We start from the raw sequence: 11,715 nt of genomic DNA on the forward strand, positions 1-11,715 counted from the left end.
TACGGTTCAGGTAAAAACTGAAAAGAGAATCCAGGAAGTTCCGCGCCAGCCGAGTAACCGGCATTGAGATGAAAAGCTCCCCTCAGGGAAATTAAAACTGATTACGACATGAAAGCATAACTGATTTGGACTTTCTAATTACAGACCCTCAAAGAATGCATGCATAGGGCCTATACATACATACATTCACAAACAAACAAACAAACAGTTTATGGGGTGCGTAATTATACCGTTATGTCGAATAAAATTCCTCCCACTCACAGCATTTCATCTGTGTAATTGAATTAAATTGTGAAATAGTAAACAAACCGAACCCTGACATGCTAATAGCATTGAATATTCCTGTCCCGTTGGGGCAACCGGGTAAACATGGCACACTTATCTCCAAATCGACATGTTGCAGTAGCGTCCGCCTCGAATTTCTCTGCTAAAGAGGCGTTGAACTCTTGATACGGCTCTGGTCACAAGCCAGACCGGTGATTCGCCTACTCAGCCAGATCCGGGTCCATTATCTGTACCCTGATATAAGATCGATGTGATTAATCTCGGAAAAAAAAGAAATAAATATCCAAGCCCGTTCTAACTGGAGAAACCTTCCCGGATCAGATGGCCGCTCCTCCGCTTTACAGAGCGCAGAACAATGGGGAGGCTATAAACGGCACAGAAATTTGCATCCTTTTAGTAAATGAAGAAATAAAAAACACAAGCCCACAGCGTTAAAGAGTTCTGCCAGGAAGCGATGTCTACTTGAGGATTTCATGACAAATTTATTAAAGACCTTATGACTTAACCATCATCAGAGAGAATAAATAAGACATAAAACATTTTTTTTCACATAACACATACAGGAGCCACAGCGTCTCGGCCAAACGTTTTCAACACAGTGAAATGAACGAGACACGTCTGAAAACACACAAATGCATAGAGGAACTCCTACTGAATGGAAAGAGACAACAGCTAGCCTACAACTTGTCTAGCTATCCCTGTTGTGAAACATACAAAGTCTCTGTGATCATATAGTCCAAGGAGGTTGTATAAAAATAAAGACTCCACATTGATTAAATGTTATATAAGGTATATAGACATTTGGCAACGACCAGACACTTGGACCAAACTGGTGAAATCACATTTATACACATCAGTAACAGCAATGATGGATGATTTAATTATTCTTGGTGCACCTTAGTAATTGACTTGAATTTTCATCTTAAAGAAGAAAATAAAATCTTTTCATTGTCGTATAGGCTAATTAAAAGTCATGGTCTAGGTAAAGTAAAAGTTGGTGAAGGGCTCCAATAGTTGCTGAAAGCTCCCCACTCAATGTCGAGTTCTTGTAGAACCAATCAGTAGTTCAAAGCCTTGGCGAGACTTCTCAGCTCAAGTCTTGGGTCCATCCCTAACCAATTTTAGTGAAGATACAAAATTCATCCGCTCTGTAATCCCTGACCACTGGGGGAGATCTGCTCTAGGTCTCTTTCCAAATGTGCATCTTCAAAACTATCAGAATTGGGCATGATCCACTTCATCCAACCAGGATGCTGGGCTCGCAGGGAAGTCTGGGTACCCACCGCTGCTTCCTGTGGACAAATCAGAGCTCGGCCCATTTCCCCCGGTCATCATGCGAATACCCGGAGTCATGTTCTGGCCTCCGCTCTGACCCACCATGGGCAGGCCTGACTCTGGGTAGACCAGGCTGGAGATGAGGGGCTGGTGTCTGGGAAGGGCCTGTAGTGAGCCCGGAGACTGCGGGAGGCTGTAGGGGCTGCTGGCCTGGATGTCGTGGTATTGCTCCTGTGAGGGGATGATGGCACCATGCTCCAGAGGGAAGGTTGGATGACCTCCACCCTGACGACTCAGAGCCGGAGAGCTTTCACTCAGACTGCTGTAAATACCATTGGAGTGACCCAGCTCCGACATGGGCGGCTCATCTGCATGCAAAAAAAAAAAAAGGTTATTTTAAGAACTGTTAAACTGAACGATTCTTTGGGGATCCTAAATGGTTCCTCTGTGACACTGCTGTGAAAAGCCTCCTCTGGGCTCCTCTGAAGAGAGTGTGGCTGTTTGTGATGGATGCCAGAATAACAATCAGAAACCTCACTGAAAAACTGGCATGCAGTATATCAGAGCTCTCACATTTTTCCATTAATTTCTTAAACAAGCTTTCCAGAAAATTAGTTAATAAACAGTTCTATGCTTTAAATCAGACTGGCTTTTTTAATTGCAATATTTAATTCAAAGCAAAACATTTTTTTTAATCATTCATGAACATTTTGGGGTATATCACACACTTGAATCATTTTTCCAAAGGGTTTTGGGAACAAACATACCCGTGAAAGAGACCTCAGCATCGCTGTCAATGCCCTCCTCCAGAGTGCTGTCTTTGTCCGATTTGGAGCTCCCGCGTGACCTCTTCATGTTTCTGAAGTACTGCCCCCATCTCTGCCTACCTGCATCTTTTTTCAGTCTTTTCTCTTTGGCTCTTCTGTTTTGAAACCATACCTGCGCATAGACGTGGTAAACAATTTTGAGGCACCACTGTAAAAAGTTGTAGTAAAAAAAAAAAAGGAAAAGGCTATTTTTATAATTTAGTGTTTTAAGTTCAGTTAACTTCATTGTCAGTGAACCTATACACAAATGTGCTTCGTGTGGTAACATTTAGGCTATTAACTGTTTTTATTCAATTCAAATGTATTATTTAACGTCACAGATAAAGTTGCATTATTAAGGGTGCGATAAATAACCGCGCGTTTTTGCGATGTAGGCCTTAGTTTTGTTGTAAAGCACATTTGTTGCGTTGAGAATGAGCTGTAGGTGTGATGTAGATGTAGCTGTTACCTGCACCACCCGCATGTCGAGGCCGGTCTCCGACGACAGCTGCTCCCGCACGTGGCGCGCGGGTTTTGGTGAGTTATTATACGCGTTCTTCAGCGTCTCCAGCTGTTTGGCGGTGATTGTTGTGCGCGGGCGTTTTGCTGTCGAATCGGCCTCTGTAATATAAGAAACATATTTTAATTTATAAAAAAAAATATTTGTTATTTTGCAATCAGGCTACACTTTTTTGTTAATTGATACGGCATCATTTATGTACTCTTCTTAAATTATGACTATGTAGTCTATTCTATTCTATTCTATTCTATTCTATTCTATTCTATTCTTTAAGGCAACCCATGTAAACGCATTTCAAATAATATCTAACTTTATTCCAGTCAAAATTATATTATTATGATTTAAATTAGGTTCAACGAATGCAAGTCAAGTCATAATATCTTTACAGAAACAATTGCACATTGTACGTTGTATTCTATTCGAATCTGAGCGTCGGTGAGGTGAATGCACTGAAGGCCTGTATTAAACATTTAGAATGCATTTATTCAGTGTAATGTAAGCTTATCTGCTCAGTGAATGATGCTCAGGGTCTCTTCCAGACCCCGTTCCTAAATAATTCACAACGAGCGTTCCGTCTTGGTAATATAAGAAACATATTTTAATGTGACAAACGAATTTATTTCTTATAGACATTATAATCTATCCTTATTTCGAGATGTATGCTCGTTTTGTCATTCTATTCTATTCTATTCTATTCTATTCTATTCTATTCTATTCTAAAAATGCCCATTTTCTGTTCTTTAAAAACGTTCTTTATTTTCATAGATGGTTCTATTAAAAACCTTTAACATCCATGGAATCTTTCTTTTGTACTAAATGTTTTTATGTTTTCACACTAAGAAAAAAATGTTTTACTCTTTTTTCAAGCTAAAAGGTTCTTTGAGGAACCTTTTTTATTCTGTGGCACTATTGCGAATACCCCCTTTTGGAGCCTTTATTTTAAAATGTCTATTCTATTCTATTCTATTCTATTCTATTCTATTCTATTCTATTGGTGCCAACGGAAACGCATGTTTTGAACATTTAGAATGCACATATTCAGTTATGAGTAGCGTGAGTTTATCGACTCAACGGATGACACTGAGGGCCTTTCCAGACTCCATTTCCAAATAAATCACTACGCAGTCCGATTTGTCCAGTATTAAAGCGTTGAATCTGTCTGAAAACTGCCCTGGATGCAGATTGTGTCTCTCTGGCTCCATAGATCAGTTCTAGTGCGCTCACTGGAACGCTTCTGTACGGCGTTGGCACTTATCGATCTGGAGGCTGGCGAGTTTGCAATTACCTGAGCCGGGTCAAATGTTTATGGACGAGCCCACGACCAGCGAGATTAAGCTCAAGAGTTAAAAGCTCTCAATCAATGTGAGGTCATCGAATGAAAGAAGTAAAACAATTAAGACTTAGGGAACTGTGCCTGCTCATACAAAACTGCGCTTGAGGTAACTTCTCTTACAAAAGTAAACATCTGCCGAATAATCAAAGGTGTCGCGTGTGCACGTACCTCTCTGTTTGGCGGTCTCATAATCGGCTTTACACACCAGTCGACTGTCCTCCATCAGGTAATATTCGTCACCTGTGGCCAGCTGCCTCTTACATACTATACAGGCGAAGCAGTGCAGGTGATACACGAAGTCCTGCGCCCTCCGGACCACCTGTGTCGGAGGGATGCCCATCTGGCACGCAGCGCACTTGGTCCCGAATCTCCTGCAGGCAAAATACAGTCAAACACCGGTCAGGTGGCACCCGAAGCGTGAGGTTGAACGATATGAAACAAGTGCTGAAGAAGTCGGGACTGACTTGAAGAAGTCGTCTTTGCAGTAGACACTGTCGCCTCGACTGAAGCATTTATCGGCCAGCTGAGACTGACAGTCGCTGCATTTCAGACATTTGGTGTGCCAGTGCCGATCCAAAACCTTCAGGATAAAACGATCTACTATGTGCTGGTTACAGCCTGCACAAACTGGAATATCTGCAAGAAGAAAAAAAAAACAAGAAAGCGGTTGATATCAAATATCGTATCAGAAAGAAATGCGCCATGAACCTTTTTGCGAATAATAAAAAAGAAAAAAAGAAAAACCAAAACATGCAAAAGATGATGGCTATATGTTGCCCTGACCGAGTAATTTCGCTTTGTGCTTTGATTATGATGTGCATTTAATTTGTTTTTCAGTGTGGATTTATTTACTAAACATTTCCGTTAATATAACACACACACACACACACACACACACACACACACACACACACACACACACACACACACACACACACACACACACACACACAACATTTTTTTAAATTATATATATATATATATATATATATATATATAATATATTGGAACAATGAGGAGTCGATAATATTCCCCAAAAAAGATTTTTCGCATGAAAAATCAGTTTTTACGCATGAAAAAGAAAGAAAGAAACTAGTTTTGGTAGTTACTTGCTAGTTTTGTTAATATTAGTATTATTATTATTATTATAGTATTATAAGAGAAATAGGCCTAATAATGACAAAAATAATAATCTTTATATTATTATTATTATCATCACCCTCATCATTATTATTATACATTATTACAGCAGGTAAGCACAGTCTTGTGATAAATCACAATGCAATTCAAGGACACAGTAAATAAACCGGTAAACAGACGAGCTTTTATTAAAGTAATTATTCTCTTTAACAACGTAAAACTAAAAATATTAATGTGTTAATTTAGTATTGTGTACTTAAGTATTTATGATGTAAATATTAAGTCTGTCATTGTTTAAAAAACTTGAATAAAATGCAACACCTTTTCCATTACACAAGTACATAAAGCACATACAATAAAATCAACTACTTGAACAAATATAACAATAAATAGCTACACACTATTATTATTGTCATTATTAATATTATCATTATCATTATCATTATTATATATTATTTACGTTGTCCTCAAAACAGCAGTTTTCATGTGCTTATGGTGATGTAGCTAAATGCTAAATTGTCATAAATATCCAGAAAACACACCTTTGATTACATCTTCTTTACTCTAACAAATTTGGTCAAATTCTGATTAAAATGTAATGAAACCAGAATCCACTCACTCCTCGAGATTTTCTTATTAATAACAATAACAATTCAATAAATAAGCCCGATGCGCGTTTTATCTGACAAATCAAGTGTCTTTGAGCGTGTAGCTGCTTCTCTGACATCAACACACACGTCATGAACAGGTGCACGAGTACCTATCAATTATTCAATCAACCTACAGCTCTATTTATTAGTCTATAAAGAATAGAAATCTTAAATTTGTCATTCAAACATAGCGTCTGAAATAGTTTCTGTCCTCCTGCAGCCTTCACTCAGAATGACGGGCTGTTTCTGGAAAATTGTCATTATTTCTTAACACTCATTGTAATGTTTTCGTTTTATTTCGTTTTCTAAAATGTTGCCTATTTGTACACCAATGACTTTCCACCTAGATGCAAATCAAACCCCGATTTTGCACCTTAATATCTTTCATGCGTGTCAAAGTCCAAAATGGGAAATGTTGCCGATTTGTGGAAACAGAAAGACGTAGACATATGTTGTTGTGAGCCGCTGTTTAAGATTTAATCCCACAGAAACACAATCATTCCCAATCCATAGCATTAAAGCGGCACAGAAGCGTTACTCATGCAGGAGAAATAAACTCTACTGAGAAAAGATTTACTCCACAATTACAAATCATCTATTAAAATTAAACACACAGAGCATTAAACGACAGTTACCTAAAGTGCATTATTAATTGTAAGGATAATTAAATTACAAGCTTTCAGCAAGTGTACAACTCACGCAAGATTGGACTAATACTCTGAGGTGCTTCGTATTTTTTCTACATCTGAATTGATCTGTAAGTTTCTTCCGTGTTCTGATGTCGGCTGTACCTTTCCGTAACTCCTCTCTCTGCGTGAGTAAAGCCAGTAGCATCTCCGTGTGATGAGAGGACGGCTCTTTCGGCGAATCCCCAGCCTTATTCTGCTCCATTTTCATTATTCCGATAAAGAAAGACAAAACGCGTGCGATAATATAGCTATTTAAGGGTTATATCTAGCGCTGAATTGGCAGAAGACGCGCGCGTGCCAGAAACACATCCATCGCGCGGAGACTTTCTGCGTCTTGTGGCTCTTGATGCGCAGTAGAAACGCCTCCCCGTTACTCTGGTGACTGATAAAACAGATGAGCATCACCTGGACAAAACCAGCACAACAGTCTCACGGAGTTTCTGTGAGAAGAGTATACAAATTATTCACTGTCCACACAATCCTTTAGTACTTTTGCGCGAGAGCCACACAAATATTATTCACGATATTTTCCATAAATGTGTCATATGATGCCCTCAACTAGCAACAATTAGTTGTGAAGGATAGCGTCTGTGTTTCCCAAAAGCAGGTGTGTGTCCATCACACAAACATGCGCACTTGTCAAATCCCAATCTTGATCTAGATCTGAAGAATTCAAAATACATCCTGTAAACAGTGCGTAAAGCGTACTGGCAAAATACACCCACTGCATTTGCAATTAAAGAAGAAACATGGAATACACAAGAAAGACTAGAAATATGCGCACTGACACATTTCTGATGCATTTGGCTGTTTACTTAAAAGTAAAAAGTCGAATTAGGGTAAACATCAGTGTCTGAATTATTTTCGATAGACACACACGATGAAATTGGCGTCATTTACATCAAACAATTTATCCGCTTGTCTTATTTTTTTTAATCATCAGATTAATTATTCAGTTGTATCTACTTTTGATGGACAATAAATCTTGACACCGATGCCAACAGATAGCCTACCAAACTTAAATAGCCGTAATCAATGCACATTTCAAAGCGAATAATTATTACAATGCCCAGTTGTAGAAAGTTTTTCACAAGATGCCAACGCAAACAATACAAATGATTCTGTCTCTGTCCAACTCACTTTTTTTAATCAACCTGTTGTTTGGCGCAATGCTTTTGCCTGTACAAAGCGAAAATGAATCATGTCCGTTTGAGATGCACATAAACTGTGAACTTTTAAATCCAGATCATTCCATTTCTCTACATCGATTTAGGTCAGACAACTGTTTGCTGTAGGAAAGAGAGGACAGTTGCGTGAAAGGCTGATCGAGCACCTCAAGCTCCAGATGAATGTTATTGACACTGATCTGCTGTGTCTGGGGAAATCAGCTTTAGTGGCACTGCGGCCGCCACATGATAAACTCAAAATCAATGCCACATTTGCTTGGATTTCCACACTTTATGAAGCACATATCAGCGAAAGGTGCTGCAGTGTTCCTCCTTACTTTCAGCTTTATCATTTTTATGTCATATTGACCTGTTCACCTTTGATGTGACAAAATCTCAAGACTGAATGCGAATTGGCCACGTCATTCTGACAGCTCTATAACAACATCACTTTTTATTTTAGTATTTTTAAATATTTTTAAAGGTTCTATATTTGACAGTGACAATTTAACTACTTACGTTCATAGGCCTAAGTGACAGTCTTAGCGAACAATTAATTTGTAGAGCTGCTAATACTTAGGCGACGTGTTGTTATTATAATAGCCTAATTAATAATTATCAACATATGTGTAGCATGACGACTGTTAAACAGTGTTGTTAAAGAAAATCAAGCCTCTCGCGTCTCAAAGACAGAATGTGTTGAGAAAACACACAGCCTAAATATTATGCTCCAGGTTTAACTCTCCAGAACAGCCCTAAACCGGGTCTCCTCTGGTTCAGGTGATGCACCTGTTGAGGGAAACCCGATACCTGCTGGTCTCGCGGACGGAGCTTCGGTCCGCTCGCGGGTCTCTCATGACAACCGTGACCGCGTGCGCTTCACATCTGTTCCACGCGCTGACAATGTTGCTCATTACATATTCATACGGCGTCAAACAGGCGAATGGTCGGAGCAGGAACAGTTGTTAGTTTGTCGAAAAAGACGACTTCTTCAAGACTATCAGTATTACGTGCATTTGAATGTATGTGTCTATTGCAGAAACTCCAGAAACCCTTGACCTTCAGAGCAACGCTTCACACACCAAACACTCTTCAGAAGGGTTCATGAGGTTCAGCGAAGAGCCATTTACTTCTCCTTAACCGCTTTAGCTGTGTTGGGCTCTTAAGCTGAAGCAAACAGTGCTTTAGACGTTTAAATGTGTTAAATTCAGATGTTTAATACTATAGCATATAAGCTTTTCGTATTATTTCGAATGCACTAATACTGACATTTAAAGAAGTCTTAAATAGGAACTCAAAAGACATAAGGGCTACTTACTGAGTAAAAATATTAAAGCTAATTTATTATGTAGTGCATAAGAAAATGTATCCTTCTTTGAGTGAGAGATAAAAGGCATTTATAATTTCCACTCAAACAGGCCGTCTACGACACGTATATAATAAATAGCACAGGCTTTAATAGCCAATATTTTTTAAAGAAATACCGGCGGATTATTGCTCTTGTGTTTTCGATGACATGTCAAAGCTCATTGGGAGCTTGTCAGTTTTCCAGTCGATTTCCATGTTAAACAGCTCGAAGGAATTTGCGTTAAACGAATGTAGAGAAATATCTGTCTTACCTTGACTCGAACTGTATCTGGTGTAATTCCCAGCATTTTGACAGCTTGATCCGGGATGTTCTAACAACATTTTGACGCAAATGAAAATAAACTTATAGGAGATTAGGGAAAAAAAAGTAATATTAAAACGAAAAAACAATAGCCTATAAGACTATGGGGAAAAATAAAATAAATAAGAGTGGCCCAACAAAATAATTCACAGAAAACGGACCGGGCGGATGTCCCTCGGTGTTTCAGGGCTCTACAACTTTTCAAATGTCTAGATTGAGTCGCTGTGTTGTTCAGGAGGTCTGAGGGAGGAGGAATCCTGATGACCTGCAGTTGTTTAGCATCACAAAAGCGCAGGAGCAGAGCGCGTCACGTGTGTGTGTCCCTGTCCGCGGTGCTGAAGGAGTTCCTACAGAGGCGTGAACACACCGACCGACACCCCACCCACTGCACCCCACCCCGCCTCCACGCGTGTCTCTGAGACAAACGTTTCTCCCGAGCATCTCAAACGGAACGTGTCCATCTGACACGGTAAGAGACTGGAGATAAAAACACCCCGGGACCATCGCGACCCTCGGGTGGACAGACAGCGAACAACGTCTTTTTTCAGAGACGATTCAGGGTCGTCAATATTATCCTATGACAAAAGAAACATAAGAATTATAATTAAAGAGCGTTCTGTTGAAGTCCTTATAAGATTATCGAACTAAATTGTCCCTGTCACGTTACTGGAAGGTTAAATTAAGATTAATAAAAAAAAAAGCAATAAATATGCTCTTACGACTTTCACCCACCACAAATAAATCAGACAGACAGACAAACAGATAGATAGATAAAAATGAAGGAATATCTATGACTATTTGAAATAGCCATATCAGACATTGATGGTTTAACAATTACACTGGCAGTTATGATGTTAAAGTTGATAATGGATAATATTAAATTATAAATTGGTGGCATATATGACCCATCACACACACACACACACACACACACACACACACACACACACACACACACACACACACACACACACACACACACACACACACACACACACACACACAGATGGCCTTTTGACACACTCAGAAACTCAGACCTACTAGCATCCTGCTAATACACTCCCTCAGTAGAGCATCTCTCTCAAGTCTGAGCATCTCCGCTCTTGTCTTTGCGCTGTACCTCTTGTTTCACTCGATTTCAGTAAATTGCTAAAGTGTTAATGCACCTGCGGCCCACTTACAGAGCTTTTTCAATCACGCTTTAATAGAGCTCCGTGGCATTTGCCCCGGCTTGTGTGGCCTGGTGGCAGAGCTTCAGCTCATTTCGCACATGCAGGATACAGCATATCCTCTGAGCTCAGCGAGAGACACTTGAAGATCCTTGTGTTGTGAGGATCACACAGCAGATCAAAACTATATATTATTCTGGAGTGGAATGTCCAGCTTTTTAAAATGATTGTGCATTTAAGGGCTGCAAACATCAATGGTCTGCTGATATGTTCCTCTGTGAGGACCATCGGGTGATAGAGTCATCTGGAGAAACAGGACTAGGTGAAAGCAGATGCATCATATTCCAAATAAACCAAAGCCATAACATCAACTCTGTGTAGTTTCTGCTGGGCATCTTTTAAAGGAATAGGTCACCAAAAAAAATAAAAATAAAAAAAAAGCAGAAAATGTCCTCATCCTCAGGTTACCCAAGATGTAGATGAGTTTGTTTGTTCCTCAGATTTGGAGAAATGAAGCATTACATCACTTGCTCATTAATGGATCCTCTGCAGTGAATGGGTGCCGTCAGAATGAGAGTCCAAACAGCTGATAAAAACATCACAACAATCCACAAGTCATCCACACATCTTCAGTCCATCAATTAACGTTTTGTGAAACCAAAAGCAGCGTGTTTAAAAGACACAAATCCATCATTATGGTGTTTTTAACTTCAAACCGTTGCTTTTAACTAAAATACAAGTCTATAATCCATAATAATGCTTCCTCCAGTGAAAAAGTCATCTGGTCTGAATCAGGAGAGAAATCTGCTCAGATCAAACACTGTTTACAGTCCAAAACTGCTCTAAACATATAAGTGGCTGGGTTCTGATATGAGAAGACAAGATTTTTTTTTTCACTTGAGGAAGCATTATTATGGATTATAGACTTGTCTTGCAGTTAAAAACGTCTTAATGATAAATTAGTTTCTTACACAGCTTTTGGCTTCACAAGATGTTAACTGATTAATTGGAGT

At 39.3% G+C, this 11,715-nt stretch overlaps 1 protein-coding gene across 2 annotated transcripts; it reads right to left on the reverse strand.

Annotated features, from left to right (window-relative positions):
• Window positions 1-747: 747 nt before the first annotated feature.
• LOC132140718 (LIM/homeobox protein Lhx3) lies at window positions 748-9,849 on the reverse strand. 2 transcript variants are annotated; one of them, XM_059549631.1, is made up of 6 exons: window positions 9,484-9,849; window positions 4,684-4,855; window positions 4,388-4,590; window positions 2,836-2,987; window positions 2,328-2,499; window positions 748-1,928 (listed from the first exon to the last, which is right to left on the reverse strand). In XM_059549631.1, the coding sequence occupies exons 1-6, from the start codon at window positions 9,551-9,553 to the stop codon at window positions 1,501-1,503; spliced, it is 1,197 nt and encodes a 398-aa protein (XP_059405614.1). In that variant the 5' UTR covers window positions 9,554-9,849; the 3' UTR covers window positions 748-1,500. The 2 variants fall into 2 exon arrangements, with proteins under 2 accessions (XP_059405614.1, XP_059405613.1); XM_059549630.1 differs by lacking the exon at window positions 9,484-9,849 and adding an exon at window positions 6,801-7,051.
• Window positions 9,850-11,715: the final 1,866 nt, after the last annotated feature.

Source organism: Carassius carassius, chromosome 5, assembly GCF_963082965.1.
Source record: "Carassius carassius chromosome 5, fCarCar2.1, whole genome shotgun sequence".
NCBI lineage: Eukaryota > Metazoa > Chordata > Actinopteri > Cypriniformes > Cyprinidae > Carassius > Carassius carassius.